Raw genomic sequence first — 23,205 nt, 5'->3', positions numbered from 1 at the left:
AGTCACTGTTATTACTAGAAACAAGCCGATCTCTAAACATGAGCTCAGAAAACCGATCGAGATTAAAGCGCGCGATAAACATAAAGCATATCAGTGTCTCGGAGAATTTCTGCAAGGCGGTGGGTGAAATGTCAAAACATATAAAAGGCCCCAGACAGAACATATTGAGGAGAAGAAAGGGATGCGCCCGATACGGGATTGAAACAATCGGAGTTACTGAATAAACATACAATTAGAAGCAGGGTGTCGGCCTAAAATAGACTATAAATTCGCACAGAAAAACGGAGATCCGTCACAACTCTCCGTTAGATCGATGACCGAAGGCCGAGGGCCCCGAGACTCTCTGCGGTTTCCTTCATGTTGCACCCGCCTCTCAGGCAGGCAACAACGGCGCAGTTGGTCACTCGAGGTCGGGGATAGGCCGCTTCTACTACACTCCCTTCTCCTGTCGCCATTTTAACCACGGGTGTTGTCGCCAAGGTCTCCAGGGATTTTTCCTACCGCCCCCATTCCATGCCCCCAATCGAGGGTGCCGATTCTCCAACAGCACATACATTAGAGAGACAGAACCACGGTGGGCCCCGGGCCTCACTCCTTCTCCCAACGCTGACGTGCGCATCCACCGCGCCGACTATAAATAAAGTCTGAGCCACGCAGTAGGGACCGGGAACTGGCTAAAAACAATTCACATGTGCATCCGCGTATTTGCGCTTTTAACTTACAGTCCACTGTTGCTCTGCTTCTGCGATCAGGCTAGTATCCCTCTCCAGCAACCCCCAGCTCCACACACAAACACTGCCCGAGTAAACAAGATGGCCGCCGCCGCCGCAGCTTCCCGCCCAAAACTATTCAAACGTACCGGATGTTTACCGTCCAACCGACAGGGAGGGAGTGAGCCGGACCCGGGCTGTGCAAATAGAGAAGGGAGAGAATGAACATCGTTTTTGCAGAGAGCTTCATGTTCCACTTTATTTAATCAGTGAGTGGTAGTCATCTTTGATTTTTATGTTAAAGTATCCGTACCACAACTACGCTTCTTCCCTTTTCGAAAACTATGGTACAAGTTACATTGTTTGGCTTTATTCGTCCATCTGATACCTTATCTTTTCGTGGTCAGACCGAAGAATATTTCCTATTTCGGAGAACAATGCACAAGAGGCCCAACAGGCCTGTGACGGCTGTGAAAGAACTTTGACTAATTCGCCTTCATATCTTTGGCACTATACTTTCCTCCTTTTAGCTTTTCTTTCTTGGAAAAAATAAATATTACTAAATTTACTTCCACGGTCTTTTTAGGGAGTACATTTCAAGTTACAAGTCACTGAGACAGTTTTCATGTCACCTTTGCCAATCTGTGCGTTTACCGACCCTTCGACCACTGGGAACAGTTTTCTCTTTAATTCATCTATCAAAACGGATCTTGACTTTGAACACCTATATCAAATCCCGTCTTCACATTGTTGGGCTTTGCAAAGCTTATTTCTGAACTGAAGCCGTGGCACTTTCCATATTTCTTCCGTGCTTTGCAAGTGTTGTGTACATATATCCCAGGACTCTCTGCACCGCAACACCTTTAATATTTCGGGGATATACAGCTTCTGCTCATTCTCTTTAACATACCGTATTACTTCTCCGTTAAATTTCATAAATCATATGTCTTCGCGTCACCAGTCCAAATGTGTGTTCCCAGACCCTGTTATTGTCCTTGTTTCATGTCATGTGAACATTTTGAAGTTGTCTGCATATCCAAGTCCTAACAATTGTTCGCGATGCTTTTCTCTGGTGTGAAAACTGTTCATTGTTGCTTTCTGTCCGTTAGCCGGTTTTACATTCATGTAACTGTTACCCTTTAATCCCATGGATTGTAGTTTTTTTTTAAAGCCTTGTAGTACTTTCTAAAATGCCATTTAGAAATTGATGTACACATTACATTGTCCTTATTCCCCCTCATCATTGTTTCATTAAATAATACATCCATTAGTCCTTGTACCAGGGATACTACACTCACTGTCTTTTGAAAATTAAATGGCAGGCCCAAATACCAGACGCTGAGGTGCGTACATTGAGCTGACATAAAAGTGCCCATAACGTATTGGAGATGTCCTAATCGAATACGGCTGTTCAACAAGTCAAAATATGTGATATTCACTTACAGAACCATAAAAAGAATAACGAGATATGTTTTTATGGTGGTAAAGGGAGAACTAAAGAATACTCTGAAGGCTTCACTTAAGCGTTTTAATAATTTTAGTTGATAATATGTACAAATCAATAATTTAAATTTCATCACGTTTCTAAGTACACAAATATTATAGAGGACTATGCACCCTAAGGCCACAGAGGGAGATAGTAGGTCAGGTGACCGAAAGCATTGCCAAATATCAGAGATAATGGGAACTGCAGATACTGGAGAATCCAAGATAACAAAGTGTGAAGCTGGATGAACACAGCAGGCCAAGCAGCATCTCAGGAGCACAAAAACTGACGTTTCGGGCCTAGACCCTTGATCAGAGAGGCTATTGCCAAATAGGTGGGTTTACAGGAATATCTTAACGGAGGAAAGCAAACCTGAGACGTTCAGGGTGGGAATTCCAGACTGTTGAGCCACCAATGGTGAAGCAGTGCATAAACATATTATTGGAGTCTTAAACTAAATGAGTTGTCCAAGTCTTGAAGGTTGTACGGTGTGGGGAGGTCAGGATGATCACAGCCAGGAATTAAGTCAATGGTAAGAATTTTAAAATGTTTTTGTTTATAGATTGTAATCTTTGTAGGTCAGGGAGCACAGGAGTGATGGTATTTATCTTGGTACAATTGAGCATGTGGATAGCAGAGTTTTAGATACTCAGCTAACAAAGGAATGGATGTCAGTTTCAGCAGCAGAGGATCTGAGTCTCGGGTGGATAGGGTGATGTTCCCGAGGTGGAAATAGCTGGCTGGTGTGTGAATGGGTTCATGCTATCATCTCAACTAAACATCAGTGAGTTCACACCAGGAGAAACCATTAACTTGTGCCAAGCATGGGAAGAGATTCATTCACAGTTGGGACACCTGTGATTTGTTAATTCTTTGAAGTTTGTATCACATATATAGATAGTGTGGTTAAGACAGCATTTAGTGCACTTACCTTCATCGCTCAGTCTTTTCAGTATAGGACTTGGGATGTTACATTGAGGTCATACAGGACATTGGTGCGGCCTCTTCTGGAATACTGTCTCCAATTCTGATCGCTCAGTTATAGGAAGATTATTATTAAACTGGACAGGATTCAGAAGATATTTACCAGGATGTTGCTGGGAATGGATTATAAGGAGAGGTTGGTACGCTAGGACTTCTTTCACTGTAGTGTAGGAGGTTGAGGGGTGACCATACAGATGTTTATAAAATCGTGAGGGGTATAGGTAAGGTGAATGGCAAGTATCTTTTCCCTAGAGTGGGGGATTTCAAGGCTAGAGGACATATTTTTGAGGTGACAGGAGAAACATTTTAAAAAGACACAAGGGACAATTTTTTCTACACAGTGTGGTTTGTGTGTAAAACATAGAACATTACAACACAGAATAGGTCCTTTGGCTTTCCAGAGGAAGTGGTGAATGCGGGTACAGCCTTGGTTCAAACATGGACAAAGGTGCTGAATTCTAGAGGTGAGAATGACAGCCCTTTACATCAAGGCTGCATTCAGCTGACTGTACCATCAAGCAGCCCTAGCAAAACTGGAATCACTGGGTATCAGAGTCAAAAATCACTGGTGGTTGGAGTCAAAACTGATACGTAGAAAGACGTTCATGGTTGTTGGAAATTAGTCATCTCAGCTCCAGGGAGGAGCTCTGTAGGAGTTTCTCAGGATAGCATCCTAGGCCCAACTATCTTCAGCTACTTTCAAGTCAGAAGTGGGGATGTTCACTGATGATTGCCCAATGTTCAGCACCATTCGAAACTCCTTGGATACTGATGTAATTCATATCCAAAAATTATGAAAGGTATGGATAGGGCAGATACTCAGTTTCTTTCCCAGGGTGGAAATGTTAAATATGAAGGGTTATAAATTTAAAGTTAGAGAGGAAATGTTTTAGGGACGTCTGTCAAGAATGCTTTTTTTTTTAAAACAGAGGATGTAGGTGCCTGGAATGCACAGTGAGGGGAGGTTGTAGAGCCAGATACATCAGCCAAGTTTAACAGGCATTTAGACAGACACACAAACAGGTAGGAGTAGAGGGGTATGAACCATATACAGCCAAATGAGATTAGTTTAGAATAGCAAAATAGTTGCTGTAGACATGGTGGGCCAAAAGAGCTGTTCCTGACTTGTAATGTTCTACATTCTATCTGCTATGATGAAATTCAAACCCTTATCCCCAGAACATTAGTCTAAGTCTCTTGGTTTCTTGTCCAGTGGCCTTGTGGGTCAGCCCACAGCAGTTCAAGGCAGCAGCTCACCCCCTCCTTCTCCAGGGCAACAAATGCTGGCTAGCCAGTGATATCTACATCCCATAAGTGGAAAAAAAAAACCACAATGCTACCACCTCTACAAGTTGGTGTCATAATATCATTGTAAACAATGAAAAGATCCAATATTCTTTTTGTTTTTGGCTGAATTTTCCATATCACAATCCTTACTTCAGATTGATGTAAAAAAAACCTAGCTACGGTAGAAAATTTGTCTGAGGATAGCACTTTTTTAGTGGAAGTTTTGTAACAACATTAAGCTTCGAATTTGGGAAAATTTCCACAAAACTAGTTTGATGACTCTGCATCTGACATCCCACAGATTCATTAAAAATGTACCTTGTTGATCATTTGTTTGTTATCTGCCTTATTGACCATTATAATTTTGGGCTTGGAATCTTATTATCTTTGTAAAATGCTTTGCGTTATTCTTCCTTATGAAGGGCTCTTTATCCGACATGGTTACCAGGAGGTAAGTTAAGCTGCCCTTGCCAAGAGTTTGCACGGACTTGAGAAGGCCAAATAGCTTCCTATATTCCTAGTGCAGTAATATACTAGCTTCACACATCACTTCTGAGCATATTTATGATTCAATTGTTGCATTGCCCCATAAAAAAGTTAACCGTACTCTGCATCTGGATCAAACTGAAAAACACGATTCAACAAACTACCTGGTAAGAGTCTGCAGTTTAAGCTGCAAGGCACTGAAGCACGATTGATGTGCACACAGGACTGACAGAGGATCACTGTTTTAAAGGATAAAGCATGTTCACTTCCTGCTCATGAGAAGCACCATTTGTGGTATTTTTGGCACCTAATAAATTTTAATTGGCATTTGGTGTAGCAAGCTCCTGCATTGTTTATGTGCATAACAATTTATAATAACATACAAAAATCAAGTGCATACAACATAATTCACTCACTTTATAGTTTTCCAAACAAAAGGAAAAAAACAAGAAACTGAGTGGACCTGGCTGGGACCCACTCTGGAATTCCTCCCAGAATAATATCCTGAAAGTGTCAAACATTAAACGTCAAAATTTACTCTGTCATATGCACTGTTTTGTTGTCGAAGTAGAGTCTTATAGGTGCCCTGCAGTAATCATCCAGATTTCAATAACATTATCCAAACCTGTGACTTTAACTGCTCAAAAAGGCAGTAGACACTTTGGAACATAACCACCTAAAAGCTGTTTTGAGATAGTAGGAACTGCAGCTGCTGGAGAATCTGAGATAACAAGGTGTAGAGCTGAAAGAACACAGCAGGCCAAGCAGCATCAGAGGAGCAGGAAGGCTGACGTTTCAGGCCTGGACCTAAGTTTCCTCAATTCGTACCATCGTAACTTCCAAATACGTTACTGTTCGCTCAATGCCATCAAAATTCTTATACGCTTCACCACCTTTTAAGAGAAATATTAGGAGGAGAATAATTAACACATGGCCCAAAATTTTTAAAAACATCTGTACTTCCGCAGCACAAATCTGACCCTAATGCATGACATTAACTTGTGAAGGGCTGTAAAGCTAGGAGATTACAGATTTTAAGACATCATAATTCTTGTAGTTCGGGAAAGGGAACATCTCAGATTTATAAGTACGTGTGCTCTTCCGACAAGATAGAAAACGCTGGCTTTCGGCTGCAGTCATGTGTGAATTCCCAAAATAAAAATGCAAATTATCCAATGTTAATTATCGTCATCTCAATGAGTCCAAAAAATTACAAAAAACTTTTTTTCCAAACTACCGTATACATTTATGCCATGCGCATTAAAAGTTTTCTTCGTAACAGTATTTGTCTTGGATATTCGCTGTGTTTCGAGCGATGTGCTCGGTAAAGTTTGCATTATTTCGTGAATCTTATTTATAGTTCTCTTAACCTTTGGTCTGGTGCATGCGCTTTTTACCTCATCCTACGGTGAGTCTTGTCCAACATGTGAAACAACCCTATTCTGCAAAATATTATAATAATCAAGACAGTAAACGGGTACGCTGCGACAAATTGCATATATATCAAACGCGGAATGTTTGGAGCGTTATTCACTGCCCACCGGGTCGGCTGTACACAACGCAGAGCCTGGAATCAGTGAGAGCACGTTTGCCCTGGGGTACAGTCCGAGTCTACCTCCTGCTGCTGGCGCCGGTGCGCCTCTGTCGGTGACGTCAGGCGCAGCCAGCTGCTGGAGGGGGTGGTGGTTCGCGGTGGAGCCTGCGATCCGGATTGTGTTCCTCTCCGCTCTACTGGGAGCCAGTCTGCTGAGGGGAAGGAGAAGGAAAAGGTGGCGGCGGCGGCAGCAGCAGCAGTTGCTGCTGATACTGTTATTGGCGGCGCCCTTCAACAAACATGTTCGCCTGCGTACGCTTCCTGCAGGACCAAGTGCATCATATTATACCCGTGTCCCACATTAAAAATTTCCACCCCACATCCAAGTGCGACTTCAACAAGAAACAAGTTTATCGACTGTCGCTGCCGGGAGTAGGACCTGGACCGGCTCCGGCAGGAGAGGCGGAAACAGGCACCGTTACTAAGGGGGGTCACTGCCGGAAGGCCCAGATTCTCGCTCTGGGAGGTAGGTACGAACCCAGGCCGGAAACGAGGAGGGGAGGGAAACGTGGGATTGTTTAGTGTTACCCAACCGGCTCGGCTGTGAACGAAAGACCAATGAGAGATGGGAGTGTTCCACCCTCCAAAAAAACACAATTGGTTGAAACGTATTTCCCCAACCCCCAAATGCTCCTGTTGCTGTGCAGGAGGGGTGAGTTTTCGACCAACCCTGATGGGCAGCAATTATTCATTGTTTTCGTTCAGGTAACCGCTTGCATTGGTGTATTCAAACTCTTGCATCTCCCAGCCCCTTTATTGTTCGTTTCAGTGCAATGGAAAAGCTAAATTTGAATTTCTATTGTTATTTTTTCCCCTTTCAGCACATAATAATTACTTACAACAGGATACACCACTGCCTGTGAGACTACAGTTTCATCGGTCTTGCAGTTAATATGAATAGATATTGCTCATTTTTAAGTTAAGACTTCGTAAGAGAAATGCTTGAAAATATTGTAGTTTGAAGAAGGGATAGTGGAACTGCCGATGCTGGAGTCTTAGATAACAAGGTGTGGAGCTGGAGGAACGCAGCAGGCCAGGCAGCATCGGGGGGCAGAATAAAGCTTGCTGAGGCACCAGTGTGGAGAAACAAAAATACTTCTAAATTGCTGTTTAAGGCGCACAGCTGACTTTGCAACATGCATGAATAAATGTACCACTAAAAATTGGCTTTGCTGTCTTCCTACATCTGTCTTGGATAGAAGAAAACTACACAGGATGGTAGAGGTCTGAAATAAAAATAGAAAATGCTGGAAAAACTGTTGGTGGCTCAGAGGTTAGCACTGTTGCCTCACAGTGCCAGGAACCCAGATTTGATTCCAGCCTTGGGTGACTGTCTGTGTGGAGATTGCACGTTCTCCCTGTGTCTGCATAGGTTTCCTCCCACTGTCCAAAGAATATGCAAGTTAGGTGGATTGATTTTGCTAAATTGCCCATAGTGTCTAGGCTGAGAAATGCAGGGGTGTGGTAAGGGGTGAGTCTGGGTGGAATGCTGTGCAAAAAGTTGGTGTAGACTTAATGGGCCGAATGGCCTGCTCCTACGCTGTAGGGATTCTATGATTCTAACTCTGGTATAGCAGCACCTGTGAAGAGACAAGAGTTTATGTTTCAAATCCATTGTGACCATAACCACCTTTCCAAACACTAGTCTTCACAACGGTTCTGAAGAAGAGCTGTAATGGCTTCAAAATGTTAACTCTGTTTTTCACTCCATGGACGCTCCCAGGCCTGCTGAATTTCTTCGCTTCTTGGTTTTATCTCTCTTATTTCATAGTGTTACTTCATGAACAAATACTTTTAAGATTTTTATATGTGTTGCAGGCCCACTTAGTAGCTTGTCAGACGTATTGTGACCAGCTGATTCTCCCCAGCAGGTGGAAGTAAAGATCTAGTTACAGTGGGGATAATTGGATCTGTCCTGATATCATGCAAGACATGCATCCTTGATGAAAACAAAATACTATGAAAGTTCAGAAATCTGAAAGAAAAATATAAAATGTTGGTAGTTACTCAGTTGGCCAGATAGTACCTGTGGAGGGAAATTTATATTCAGTGTGTGTAAAGATGGAAGATTTGGACATGGTTCTTAATACATTTTATCTGTCTTCATAAAAGGTGGAGGCAATTTAAATATAATAGTTGATTTGGACTATGGAATGTGAGTATAGACCCAGCAAGGGCGGAAATGCTGAAAGGTTTAACATCTTTGCAAGTGCATAAATCACCAGCCTCAAAAGAAATGTGCCAAACTTAAAAGGAAAGTAGAAAGACTAACAATTGTTGCTAAGTTTCCAGTGGCAATGAATGTAACTATCTCCGTTTTTCATAAATTCTTTCACATATCCATTGCTGAACAGAATAACCTGAAAGGCTCAGGCTCTTCCATGATCAGAGGTCCAACCAATCCCTAACCTCTACCCGGTGAACCTGTACTTGTCATAATCAGCCGATTCTTTAATTTGCTTACTTAGAGCCATAGGGTCATACAGCATGGGAACAGAGCCTTTGGCCCAATTTGTCCACACTGACCAGAGATCCCAATCTCACCTAGCCTCATTTGCCGCCATTTTGCCTACTTCTGTAAATACTTCCAGTCATATCCATCCAGATGCCTTTTAAGTCTCCACCATTTCCTCTGGCAGCTCTTTCCATACACTCACCACTTTCTGCGTGGAAAAAGTTACTCTTCAGGTCCTTTTAAATCTTTTCCCTCTTACGTTAAACTTTTGCCCTCTAGTTTTGGAAGCCCCCACCCAATGAAAAGGACCTTGGCTAGTTACCCTGATAACAAAGTCTGAAGCTGGATGAACACAGCAGGCCAAGCAGCATCTCAGGAGTACAAAAGCTAACGTTTCGGGCCTAGACCCTTCATCAGAGGGGGGGATGGGGTGAGGGTTCTGGAATAAATAGGGAGAGAGGGGGAGGCAGACCGAAGATGGAGAGAAAAGAAGATAGGTAGAGAGGAGAGTATAGGTGATGAGGTAGGGAGGGGATAGGTCAGTCCAGGGAAGACGGACAGGTCAAGGAGGCGGGATGAGGTGGTAGGTGGGAAATGGAGGTGCAGCTTGAGGTGGGGGGAAGGGATGGGTGAGAGGAAGAACAGATTAGGGAAGCGGAGACAGGCTGGGCTGGTTTTGGGATGCAGTGGGGGGAGTGGACGAGCTGGGCTGGTTTTGTGATGCAGTGGGGGGAGGGGAAGAACTGGGCTGGTTTTGGGATGCAGTGGTGGAAGGGGAGATTTTGAAGCTGGTGAAGTCCACATTGATACCATTGGGCTGCAGGGTTCCCAAGCGGAATATGAGTTGCTGTTCTTGCAACCTTCGGGTGGCATCATTGTGGCACTGCAGGAGGCCCATGATGGACATGTCGTCTGAGGAATGGGAGGGGGAGTTGAAATGGTTAGCGACTGGGAGGTGCAGTTGTTTGTTGCAAACCGAGCAGGGGTGTTCTGCAAAGCAGTCCCCAAGCCTCCGCTTGGTTTCCCCAATGTAGAGGAAGCCACACCGGGTACAATGGATACAATATACCACATTGGCAGATGTGCGGGTGAACATCTGCTTGACATGGAAGGTCATCTTGGGGCCTGGGATAGGGGTGAGGGAGGAGGTGTGGTGGCAAGTGTAGCACTTCCTGCGGTTGCAGGGGAAGGTGCTGTGTGTGGTGGGGTTGGAAGGGAGTGTGGAGCGGACAAGGGAGTCGCGGAGAGAGTGGTCTCGGAGAGAGGCTAGTTACCCTGTCCATATCTGTCATGATTTTGTGAATCTCTTCCACCGAGTAAAATTGGAAACTACGCCTATACATTTTTGTTTTGGATAAATACTATAGAGCGTACATTGTTCCAGTTCTACTTGGGCCCCCTCTATTTAATAGGGTCCTAAACTGTGTCCACTCTTTCTAGTTCCTGAACCTTTACTCTAACCCTTCTCCTACCCCGATAGGGTACCCCTTATCCTTGTCTTTCACTCCAACAGCCTCTAGATTATTTTTGCTTCATCTTGTCACTATCAAATGTTACTTTGTATATCAGCATTTTAAGAAAACCATTTCCATCATAATATTTTGCTCTACTCTTGAACCACCACTCTCAATTAGCCCCCCTCAAAGAAAATTGCACCAGTGTAGGCAAAAAAGAGGCCACACCTACCCTTTTGCATCTGCCCTTTTCACGGTATAGGGTCCAAAACACCCTTCCATGCGCAGCAGAAATTTCCTTATACTACTTTCAATTCTGTACCCTGTATTTTCTGCTCACCACTCAACCTCCCTCATATCGTGGACAAAATGTGAGGATAAATTGATGGCTTCACTCAACACCTTTGTTCAGTCTGCAAGTGTAACTAGGAATTTCCTCACCCCCATCCAACTTTGATCCCTCTCTCCTTGGGCTCGTTAAAATGTTCTAATGACGCTTAATATAAGCCTGAGGAACAGCATCTCTTTTGAATGGTCATTTATGATCTTGTGGACTTGACATCAAGTTCAACGATTTCAAATCATAATCGCAGTTCCCTTTTTTAATCAGACAGCAGCTGTTCATAATGATTTTGTTTGCCCATTTAAACCTCCTTGCAGGGAGACCTCAAATGACACAATGGTAGTATCCCTACCCCTGGACCAGGAGGCTTAGGTTCAAGCCCTGCCTGCTCCAGAGGTCTGTAATAACATCTCTGAACAGGTTGAATAGAAAATTAGACCTCCTCAAGGCACATCCTTTATTTCCTGACTTGTTTAATTATTATCTGGTGTTGCTTTGTACCCGAGTGAAGACTTTTCCTTTGTTGCATTTCCTTCCCTATCTGCATTTCCATTTACTTAAAATCTTGTTGCATCTCGTAATGTTTTCTGGTTCTAATGAGAAGTCATCAACCTGAAGCATTGGTTATCTTTATCTCTCCAAAGATGCTGCCTGCCCTGTTGAGTATTTACACATTTTTCTGTCTTTATTAACCCATTTTAAAAAAGTTTTACCAACTTACCTAAGCACTAACCTTCTAAAATGAAAAATATTTTCACTTACTAACTGTAACTTTGCTGCACAAGTGTTAAACAAAGCAAGTGCTAACTTAACTCTGTATTTTATAAACATTTGTGCTTCACACCTGAAACGTTCAACAGAGCGCATCCATTTCGTTTCTTTCCAAGCATTTCTATATCCTTACCAGGATCCTGAGGGTAACTTAACTTATTATGAAATAATCCAAAGTGTACCACAGCTCTCTAGGAATTCATGTTGATCATCCTCTGTGTTTCCTTTATTCAGTGAAGTATGAGATTGGCTAGACATACCTTCCAGCTCACAATTGTGAATTCGCCAACTCATGCTCCTGATCATCTGACTCCTGCTGCTTTTCACCTATAGCAGGTCCTTGGATAGACAACCACTTTCTGAATTGTTGATATACTTGAAGCATCAAACATACCTCTGTTTGAATAGTTTCATCACTGTTGGAAACTCTACCTTCAAGAAAAGTGCCTCATTTCTGATTTTGTTCTGCCAGAATATACGTATAATGCAATAAGTCACCTGTGTTTTACAGTCGTACAGCAAGGCCTAGAAGTAATCAGTTTTGCCCAAAGGATTATTTTTGATGTTGTCTCAAATGTTTTGTGAGTCAACCAAAGCTGGTACTTGCTTTCCCTGTGTTATTCCTGAAGGGACAAATTGTCAGTGTGAACCAAGGGAGCAGAATTTTCCAACCACATACAGTGGGATGTTATTCTGGGTGATCAGGAACAGAGGTTGAACACCTTGATCCATGACAGTTGTTTTTCACTGATCTGTTGCCAGGCAGAACAAATTACTCGCGTGTGAGAGACCATCCTGAGCTTTGTGGTGAATTGCCGTGTGGCTGACAAGTGTAGAAGTTGTCATCGCAGTGATTTTCTGTGATTAGGAGGTGATGTATTTTTGCCTTTGCTTTCAGTAATGATGGGATGTAAAACCTCCCATCTGTTCTGGTTTACAAATAGGCACCTTTGATATCTGCAGGAAAAGTGAAAGGCAATGAGAAGGAAATACCACACAGAATCTGCTCTTGACACTTTTTCTCAACTTCCTGTCATGTTGAGTTAAATAAGGCACCCTCATCACTTGAGCTTCACAGAGTTGTAGATGGGCTAGTGAACAGAAGGATAACATAAGGGACAGAATTCTAGATGGACTGCTCAATTTTGGATGTCCATGACCTCTGCTTCTGTGCTGGAACTGTGTGATGAAACCATCCTAAGAGTTCTGAAAATACAACCCATGCAAGCTCTGATTGGTTTTGTATCTGAATATGTTGTATAGAATAATTGTGATTACAAAAATTTATCAAAGTTTCCTGGTTTGTCTCCTGGAAAACGTTCATGTGGGAAAATTGTGCAAATATGCTTTTACTTTCAACACTGGTCTGCAAAGTGGGCCTTGTGCTTTCTTCAAGTTTCTCAAATTATACCTGTCCTGATTTCTAGCACAGCAATTTATTTTTTCACCTTTTTTTTCCTCCTTTAACTAAATAGGTACTGATGATGCTTTTGTACTATTTGGCCATTCTTCAGGTGTAAGCATTGACAATGAACGTTGTCAGACTATCTGATAGTGGATGAGTTTGTTGCCATTTTCAATTGATGCCCATAAATATACTGCCCAGAAGAGTTAATTGGAGTGACCATACATTTCTTATAACTAGCTGAGTGGTGATAAATTCAATGTGGCAAAATCCAGCAAAGTATTTTACATTCATGACACTTAACCTTGGAGCCCCTAAGGGAGAAATGCAGCTTTAAAGGGTGATGTTATGAAGCCTACAGAAACCACTTGAAATACCAGTGCAAATAGGAATGGAAAAATGGAATTATTGATTCAGAATAGCAAAACAATGATACAGCGTTTGACATGGATAATAGCCTAGGTTTTGAAGTTACCAGCAAAGCTCACTGTGGTTTCGAAGAAATTTGTCCAGAAATCTAGCAAACTCTGTGTTTTTTCGAACTCTGTTGTCTATTTAAATTTGGTGCCAAATCAAGGGACTGTCTTGCTGTGCAGCAACATCAATGTCAATGTTTCTATCTCTGGGCCAGAAGAAACTTGTAAAAAATATATGTGAAATATGTGTGCATTCTTATCATTTTAGAGAAATTGAATAAATCATAAATGTAAATTACCCTTTAGAGAGCAGTAAATTTTCAGTACAGCTGTTTGTCTATTTTATTTAATTCGCTCATTGGGTTTGGGCATTGACTGGCCAGTGTTTTCTTCCTACCCCTAGTTGTCCTCGAAGGTTGCGATGAACTATCTTCTTAAAACACTGCAGTGCATTTTCTGTAAGTTTACCCACACTGCCCTTAGAGAGAGAATTCCAGGGTTTAGACCCAGCAACAGTGAAGGAATGACGATATGCTCCAATTCGGGATGGTGAGCGGCTTGAAGGGGAACTTGCGGATGGCGGTGTTTGTGTATCTGGCAACCTTGTACTTCCAGACAGAAGTGGACTTGAGAGATACACTGCAGAAATTCACCAAACATCCTGAGACAGCATGCAACTGCTGCTTCTGAGCGTCAATATGGAGGGAGTGGATTCTTTTGGGTGTTGTCACAATTGAGCAGGCTGTTATGCCTTGGATAGTGTCAAGTTGCCACCCAGGTTGACAGGGCTGTTAAGAAGGCATACAGTGTTTCAGCTTTTATTAATAGAGGGATCGAGTTCCGGAACCATGAGGTTATGCTGCAGCTGTACAAAACTCTGGTGCGGCCGCACTTGGAGTATTGCGCATAGTTCTGGTCACCTCATTATAAGAAGGATGTGGAAGCTTTGGAAAGGGTGCAGTGGAGATTTACTAGGATGTTCCCTGGTATGGAGGGAAGGTCTTACGAGGAACAGCTGAGGGACCTGAGACTGTTTTCATTAGAGAGAAGAAGGTTGAGAAGTGACTTAATTGAAACATATAAAATAATCAGAGGGTTAGATAGGGTGGATAGGGAGAGCCTTTTTCCTAGGATGGTGATGGCGAGCACGAGGGGGCATAGCTTTAAATTGAGGGGTGAAAGATAAAGGACAGATGTCAGAGGTGGTTTCTTTACTCAGAGAGTAGTAAGGGAATGGAACGCTTTGCCTGCAACGGTAGTAGATTCACAAACTTTAGGTACATTTAAGTCGTCATTGGATAAGCATATGGACGTACATGGAATAGTGTAGGTTAGATGGGCTTGAGATCGGTCTGACGGGTCAGCACAACATCGAGGGCCGAAGGACCTGTACTGTGCTGTAATGTCCTATGTTCTAAGTGTCTTGAGCATTTTTGGAGCTGCACCGTCCAGGCAAGTGAGGTGTATTCCATCACACTCCTGACTTCTGCCTTGTAGATGGGGAGCAGGCTTTGGGGATTCAGGAGGTGAATTACTTGTGATATTTGTAGCTGCTGACCTGCTCTTTTAGCCACTGAGTTAATGTGATGAGTCTATATGAGTTTCTGGTCAATGGTAACTTCAAGGATGTTGATAGTGGGGCATACAGTAATGGCAAAACTATGGAATGTCAAGGGGCGATAATTAGTTTGTTTTTACTGGAGATGGTCATTGTCTGTCATTTGTGTGGTCTAAATGTTATTTGCCATTTGTCAGTCCAAGCCTGGATCTTATCCAGATCTTGTCGCATTTGACCGTGGACCTCTTCAGTATCTGAGAAGTCCCGAATGGTGCTGAACGTTGTGCAATGATTGGCAATTATCCCCACTTCTGACGGTATCATAGAGAAAAGATCATTGATGAAACAGCTGAAGATTGAGTTGAAGACACGATCCTGAGGATCTCCTGCAGAAATGTCCTGGAGCTGAAATGATTGATCTCCAGCTTCTACCTTCCTATGTGATAGGTATGAATCCAACCACTAGAGAGTTTTCCCCCCGATACCAGTTGATTCCAGTTTTGCTAGAGTCCCTTGATGCCCCATTTGGTCACATGTGGCCTAGTTGTCAAGGGCAGTCATTTTCACCCAGAGCTCACCTCTGGAAGTTAGCTGTTCTGTCCATGTTTGAACCAAGGATGTGATGAGGTCAGGGGCTGAGAGGCCCTGGCAGAACCCAAACTGGCCATCATTGAGGCAATTATTGCTGGGCAGGTGCTGCTTGGTAGCACTGTTGTGATGATGCTATGGCTTTTAGAGGTTATTTTGTCCGTTTTTTTTTTAAAGAAAAGCTGTAAGGCAGAAGTAATGAGCAGTCCATCAAAACCGCTAGTGTAAACACCCAGTGTGAGGCTTTGGGTGTCTTTAAATAGCCTGAATGGTGTGGCCAGCTCTCAAGGACCAGGATTTCTGGGTTTTTCAGTAGCATCAGAAGCTGTTGAGGTCTCAACAGAGTTGGAAGCTTCAGTAAACGTCTTCTGGCTGCTACTCTCTCTGAATTTTCTCTTGATGGTTTTTCCTCCTGGATTGGAGAACTGCACATGAGAATCTGTGCGTGTATTTGCCTTTTTGTCAAGGAGTGTGTTTATGGGACATTACTATTATTGGACCAGTAAATTTGTTATACTTACTGTATTACTTATTCTGTTAAGTTTTCCAATAGAGTTAAGTCCTTCTAGATTCCTCTTTCTTTGGTTGTATTTTAACTATAGTGTTTAAATAAATTGTGTTTTGCTTAATGTCAAAATGGCTTGACCAGTTGCATGTATCTGTACCACAGCACTTCATATTTGCCTTTTAATGTAAGAAAAATGGTGAGGGAAGGTCCAGGCCACCTCCTTAAAATAATTTGAGGAGGCCTGGTCTGGTCCATAATACCTTCCATCACTTTATTGATGATCAAGAGTAGACTGATGGGGTGGTATTTGGCCAGACTGGATTTGTCCTGCTTTTGGTTCACAGTACATACCTGGGCAATTTTCCAATTTGTCTTGTAGACACCAGAGTTGTAGCTACTGAAATGCCTTGGCCAGGGGAGCAGCAAGTTCTGGACTACAAGTCTTGAGTACTATTGCGGAATGTTGTCAGCACCCTTTGCAGTGTCCAGTGCCTCCAACCCATGTTTTGACATCATGTGGAGTGAAACAAATTGGCTGAAAACTGGTTTCTGTAACTGTAGGGACCACTGGAGGAGGTCAAGATGGATTATTCACTTTGCGTTTCTGGCTGAAGATTGCTATGAATGCTTCAGTCTGTTTTTTTTTTGCACCAATGTGCTCTTCCATCATTGATGAGGATGTTTGTGGAGCTTCCTCCTCCTCCTCCAGTGAGTTATTTAATTGTCCACCATCATTCAGACTGGATGTAGCAGGACTGTTGAGGTTAATCTTATCTGGTTGTGGGATTGCTTAGATCTGTTGATCATTTGCTGCATATGCTGTTTGGCATGCAAGTAATCCTGTTTGGTAGCTTCACCAAGTCGACACCTCATTTTTAAGTATGCATCATGCTGTTCCGGCCATGTCCTCCTGCACCCTCCAATGAACCAGGGTTGATCTCCTGGCTTGATGGAAATGGTTGAGAGAGGGATGTGCCAAGGCCATGAGGTTGCAGACTGTGCTATGTACAATTCTGCTGCTGTTGATGGCCCACAGGTGCCCAATCTTGAGTTGGTAGATCTGGTCGAAGCCCATCCCGTTTAGCACGGCAATAATGCCACATAACATGATGGAGGTTCTCAATGTGAAGATGGATGTTCATCAATCCAAGGACTTTGCAGTGGTCACTCTTACAAATGCTGTCATGGACAGATGCATCTACAGTGGCCAGATTAGTGAGGATGAGGTCAAGTATGTCCTTCCCTCTTGTTGGCTTTGTCAGTAGCTGCTGCAGACCTAGTTTAGCGGCGATGTCCTTTAGAACCTGACCAGTTTTGTCAGTAGTGCTACTACCAAGCAACTCTTGGTGGTAAATGTTGAAATGCTCCATCCAGAGTACCCTTAGTGCTTCCTCCAAGTGTTGTTCAACATCGAGGAGTACTGATTTATCAGTGAGGGAGGACAGTGTGTGGTAATCAGGAGGTTTCCTTGCCTGTGTTAAATCTGAAGCAGTCAATGTTAGCAACTCCAAGAGCAACTCCCTTCCAACTGAATTCCACTATGTCGCCACCTCTGCAGGGTCTACCCTGAAGGGTCTAGGCCTAAAACCGAAACGTCAGCTTTTGTGCTCCTAAGATGCTGCTTGGCCTGCTGTGTTCATCCAGCTCCACACTTTTTATCTGTGAGACTGCTTGACTGGTGAGAGTCAGCCATGTTGTGGATCCGGAGTTGTAGGTAGGCCAGACCAACTAAGATGGCAAATTTCCTTCCAGTTGAACCTCATTCAAGATAGTGTAACTGTTTCAAGCATATTGGTATAAAATTAAGGATAAAAGTGGCAATAGTTTCACCAATTTGTTCCCAATAAGTCATAATTACAGTAGAGTCTTTGGGACTTTGAGTCTTTAGAACTCAATCTCTGGAGAAATGTACTTCTCAGCTTCTTCAGAATTTGTTCACCTGTGGGAACTCTTGATGTTCTGAAGAGTCATATCAGATTCAAAGCATTAAATCGGTTTCTGTCTCCACAGATGTTGCCATACCTGCTGAGTTTCTCCAGCAGTTTTTGTTTTTATTCCCAAAATTCCAATCATTTCACTGAAATAATGACAGCAAAGACTGACGCATTTATTGAAATTTTGCCGTGGAAATTATTGTAAGTGTGCTAGAATATTTAGGCTATTTCTTGTTTATAAACTTGAGAGACCTTTTCATAATTTTTTTAGTTCAAACTTTGGTGAAGCTCACTTAATAAATCTGGAATTAAAAACTAGTCTCAATAACCATGAAAATTATTGTCAATAGTTGCAACAAGAGTGGAAACCTACTTGATCTTGCTATCACCGATCTATCTGTTGTAGATGCACTTATGTTTGATAGTATTAGAGAGAGTGAACACCACATACATATTAAGGTGACAAAATCCTGGTTTCACCTTGACAATATCCTCCATATTGTTGAACAGAACTAACTAAATGAAAGAGATTTTAAAGAGATCTAGCAACTTGAAACTGGATGGCCACAAGGCTATTGACAGCAACAGACATGCATTCAGGCACAATCTGTAATCTCATAGCCTAGCATAGCTCCTATTCTCACAATACCATCAATCTGTGCAGTCACCCTTGATACAGCAACAAATGCAGATGCAGCACCAGACACACTGGAAAATGAAAACTGAAAGAAACTGTGACTGCTATAAATCAGGAACAAGACAGAAGATGCTGGTAAAGCCAAGCAGGTCTGGCAGTATCTGTGAAGAAAAATCGGAGTTTATGTTTCAGGTCTGGTGACCCTCCCTCAACTGAGGAAGGCTCACCGGATCTAAAACATTTACTCTGATTTTCCTTCACAGATGCTGCCAGACCTGCTGAGCTTTTCCAGCATCTTCTGTTTCTGATACAGGAAAATGAGGTGTCCAGCTGGCAAAACTGCATCTTAGGGCTATTAGTGTGTCAGGGAAAATCATAAAAAGCATGAAGTTAACAGAGCTAAGTGATTTGTGACTGTAAGGAGTTGGATCAGCCACACGTGTTCAGATATTTTCACCCTTGAAGGTGGGGAGTTCACCACTTCAGTGCAAATGGCAAGGCCGAAGCTTTTGCAACATTCTTCAAATGGAAGGTACAAAGTAGGTGGCCCATTTTGACCTGTTGCTGATTCACCCAGCATCAAAGAGGTCAGTGATCAGCCAATTTAATTCACTCCATGTGATATTAAGAAATAGCTGAAGGCTTGGAATACGGCAAGGAATGTTATACAGTATTCCAGTGACTCCCTAAAACTGTCCCCAAATCCTCTCCACAATCTACAAGACACAAGTCAGGAGTTTGTTATAATACTTGCCACTTGCCTGCATGAGCGATGCTCCAACAATACTCAAAGCTTAACACCAACCAGGAAAAAACAGCTTTTTTGACACTCATCCCATATATTTCCTTCAACATTCACTCCCTCCACCATCTACAAGATGCCTTGTAGCACCACAGCAAGACTCGTTCAACTGCAACTTTAAAACCCATAACGTATAATTCTCATGTAGCAGGACAAGGGCAGTTGATTGAGAGGGACACCAACATCTGCTAGGTGACTCCCACACTCCCTACAATAAGCCATCCAGACTTGGAGCATTCTTGCTGTTTCTTCACTTGCTGGGTCAAAATCCTGCAAATGCCTTCCTAACAACATCGTGACTGTATGCATTCTACATGGCCTACAGTGGTTCATGAAATCAGTTCAGCACACTCAAGAACATTTAGGGATGGGAGGTAACTGGTGCCCCAGCCAGCAATACCCATTCCCTAGGAAAGCATATTATTAAAGGTAAAAGTCTTGTGAAACTCCTATTTTGTTGCTTCAATGTATTTGTTTGCAGTCAAGGCTACTATTAAATCAAGAAACTCAGTACCTGTTTTATTATTCAAAGCATCCCTCTGGCATGTTATTCAAAACAACTCCTAAGGAGATAATTGCATCAGTTATCAGTTTTCCCATTTAAGCTTAGCGTAGATTTGTTATCTTTTGATTGGTAGTTTTTGTTCTGCCGTGTGTCTTCCAAAGTAAATATCTATCCTAAATCTAGAGAGCTATGGAACTTTTCCACTTTTTAAAGAAGATGAAGCATATTCCATATACATGCTCCACTTTTCTGCTTTTGCTACAGGGCAATAATCATCCTGTCTTTTAATTAAATGCCAGTTGTTCTAATGACTTTCAGTCAAGAAATGTTAGCGCCTGTTTGGCTTTTGAATAAGTTAAAATTGGGCACTTGTTCTGAAATTTTTCTTAAAGGCTTTAAAAAGGAAGACTGTCCAATAACACACTGCTCTTTACAGGGATTATGGTCCTAGAAAACTTTGCAAATTATGCATGTGTTTTTATAATGGGAGTCACTTGGATATGTTCCAACCAGCTAAACCTTTAGATGCATACAGTACGCATTGGGTGGCATGGTGGCTGTGCTTAGCACTGCTGTCTTACAGTGCCAGGGATTCCAGTTGATTCCACCCTCAGATGACTGTCTTTGTGGTGTTTGCACATTCTCTCCTTGTCTGCCTGGATTTCCACCGGATGCCCCGGTTCCCTTCTGCAGTCCAAAGATGTGTAGCTTAGGTAGATTGACCGTGTTAAATGCCCATAGTGTCCAAGGATGTGCAGGCTAGGTGGACTAGCCAAGGGAAATGCAGGTTACATGGATTTGTGTGAGTGGGATATTCTTTGGAGGGTCGGTGTGGACTCAACAGACTGAATGGCCTGCTTCCATACTGTAGAGATTCTATTAATTCATAGTGGAAGGATTATTTAATAGATACAATTATTGATTTTAACCGATATAAACAGTTTCAAAAGTCAAAATAGAGTAGTAAAATAAGGATTATATAAAATTTGTCATACCTTTTTTAAAGCTTCTAGCTGAACGTGATGTGCTTGGAGGCTTATTTGAAGGTGGGTCAGGCTGTTTCTTTTACCTTCAGACTGCCTAATGTACCTAAATGGCGATTCATTAATGCTCTATTCCCTGCCCAACATTATAATGGGGAATAGTAGCACTGATGATTTTTTTTAGAAAATATGAACACATCTTCAAGTTTAAACACATGGAGGCCAAAGCACACTTTCCATTCCCAAAAGTACAGCCTCAGTATGTCATCATTATATTTCTGAAAGGTTTTTCAGTTCCTGAAACCTATAATTCAGTGAACGTTACATGTCTCAGGAGAAATGGGAATGGCAAAGACCTGAATGGCAAGGCTTTACTTTAAAAATACAAATTGTAATATACTTTTAAGATTTTCTAGTTTATTGCGATAAGATTATTTTTGCACTGTAACTTCTTGTCAACTTTGCCAAATTTATTGTATGCCTATCTGTACATAGAACATAGAACGTTACAACACAGTACAGGCCCTTCGGTCCTCGATGTTGTGCTGACCTGTCGTACCGATCTCAAGCCCATCTAACCTACACTATTCCATGTACGTCCATATGCTTATCCAATGACGACTTAAATGTACCTAAAGTTTGTGAATCTACTACCGTTGCAGGCAAAGCGTTCCATTCCCTTACTACTCTCCGAGTAAAGAAACTACCTCTGACATCTGTCCTGTATCTTTCACCCCTCAATTTAAAGCTATGCCCCCTCGTGCTCGCCGTGACCATCCTAGGAAAAAGGCTCTCCCTATCCACCCTGTCTAACCCTCTGATTATTTTATATGTTTCAATTAAGTCACCTCTCAACCTTCTTCTCTCTAATGAAAACAGTCTCAGGTCCCTCAGCCTTTCATCGTAAGACCTTCCCTCCATACCAGGCAACATCCTAGTAAATCTCCTCTGCACCCTTTCCAAAGCTTCCACATCCTCCTTATAATGCGGTGACCAGAACTGTACACAATACTCCAAGTGCAGCCGCACCAGAGTTTTGTACAGCTTCACCATAACCTCTTGGTTCCGGAACTCGATCCCTCTATTAATAAAAGCTAAAACACTGTATGCCTTCTTAACAGCCCTGTCAACCTGGGTGGCAACTTTCAGGGATCTGTGTACATGGACATCGAGATCTCTCTGCTCATCTACACTACTAAGAATCTTACCATTAGCCCTGTACTTTGCCTTCCGGTTACTCCTCCGACAGTGCATCACCTCACACTTGTCTGCATTAAACTCCATTTGCCACCTCTCAGCCCAGCTCTGCAGCTTATCTATGTCTCTCTGCAGCCTACAGCATCCTTTGTCACTATCCACAACTCCGCAAACCTTAGTGTCGTCTGCAAGTTTACTAACCCACCCTTCTACTCCCTCATCCAGGTCATTTATAAAAATGACAAACAGTAGTGGACCCAACACCGACCCTTGCGGTACACCACTAGTAACTGGTCTCCAGGATGAACATTTCCCATCAACTACCACCTTCTGTCGTCTTTCAGCAAGACAATTTCTGATCCAAACTGCTATATCTCCCACAATTCCATTCCTCTGCATTTTGTACAATACCCTACAGTGGGGAACCTTATCAAACGCCTTGCTGAAATCCATATACACCACATCAACCGATTTACTCTCATCTACCTGGTTGGTCACCTTCTCAAAGAACTCAATAAGGTTTGTGAGGCACGACCTTCCGTTCACAAAACCGCGCTGACTATCCCTAATCAATTTATTCTTTTCTAGATGATTATAAATCCTATCCCTTATAACCTTTTCCAACACTTTACCGACAACTGAGGTAAGGCTTACTGGTCTATAATTACCAGGGTTGTCGCTACTCCCCTTCTTGAACAGGGGAAGTACATTTGCTATCCTCCAGTCATCTGGCACTATTCCTGTAGACAATGACGAGTTAAAGATCAATGCCAAAGGCTCGGCAATCTCCTCCCTGGCTTCCCAGAGGATCCGAGGATAAATCCCATTCGGCCAAGGGGTCCTCTCTGTCTTCACCCTCTGTCGGATTTCTAATACCTCTTTCTTGTGAACCTCAATCCCACCTAGTCTAGTAGCCTGTATCTCAGTATTCTCCTCGACAACATTGTCATTTTCTAGAGTGAATATTGCTGTAAAATATTCATTTAGCGCTTCCCCTATCTCATCTGACTCCACACACAACTTACCACTACTATCCTTGATTGGGCCTAATCTTACTTTCGTCATTCGTTTATTTCTTAAATACTTATAGAAAGCCTTAGGG

General features: G+C 42.6%; 2 protein-coding genes and 1 long non-coding RNA gene across 6 annotated transcripts in view; 1 reads left to right on the top strand and 2 right to left on the bottom strand.

Moving 5' to 3' along the window:
• Positions 1-856, bottom strand: part of rad21b (RAD21 cohesin complex component b) — a 53,933-nt gene extending 53,077 nt beyond the window's left edge. For 2 of the 4 annotated variants that reach the window (XM_048529903.2, XM_048529906.2), the window contains exon 1: positions 723-856. The gene's annotated coding sequence lies outside the window, so the exon portion shown is untranslated. Of the gene's footprint in view, positions 1-230; positions 630-722 lie in introns of those variants that run through there. The other 2 variants (XM_048529904.2, XM_048529905.2) reach the window with 2 other exon arrangements.
• A 1,368-nt stretch (positions 857-2,224) lies between these two features.
• On the bottom strand, positions 2,225-7,074 carry LOC125452023 (uncharacterized). The gene is made up of 2 exons (XR_007247439.2): positions 6,495-7,074; positions 2,225-5,846 (listed from the first exon to the last, which is right to left on the bottom strand). It is a non-coding gene; the product is annotated as an uncharacterized LOC125452023 (long non-coding RNA).
• Positions 6,606-23,205, top strand: part of LOC125452020 (BEN domain-containing protein 5-like) — a 41,285-nt gene continuing 24,685 nt past the window's right edge. The window contains exon 1 of the mRNA XM_048529907.2: positions 6,606-7,013. Coding sequence (XP_048385864.1) covers positions 6,788-7,013 — 226 coding nt within the window. The 5' untranslated portion in view covers positions 6,606-6,787. The remainder of the gene's footprint in view (positions 7,014-23,205) is intronic.

Source organism: Stegostoma tigrinum, chromosome 5 (assembly GCF_030684315.1).
Source record: "Stegostoma tigrinum isolate sSteTig4 chromosome 5, sSteTig4.hap1, whole genome shotgun sequence".
Taxonomy (NCBI): Eukaryota; Metazoa; Chordata; class Chondrichthyes; order Orectolobiformes; family Stegostomatidae; genus Stegostoma; species Stegostoma tigrinum.
Note: the sequence above shows the minus strand (reverse complement) of the source record. Positions and strands in the feature narration are given on the sequence as shown.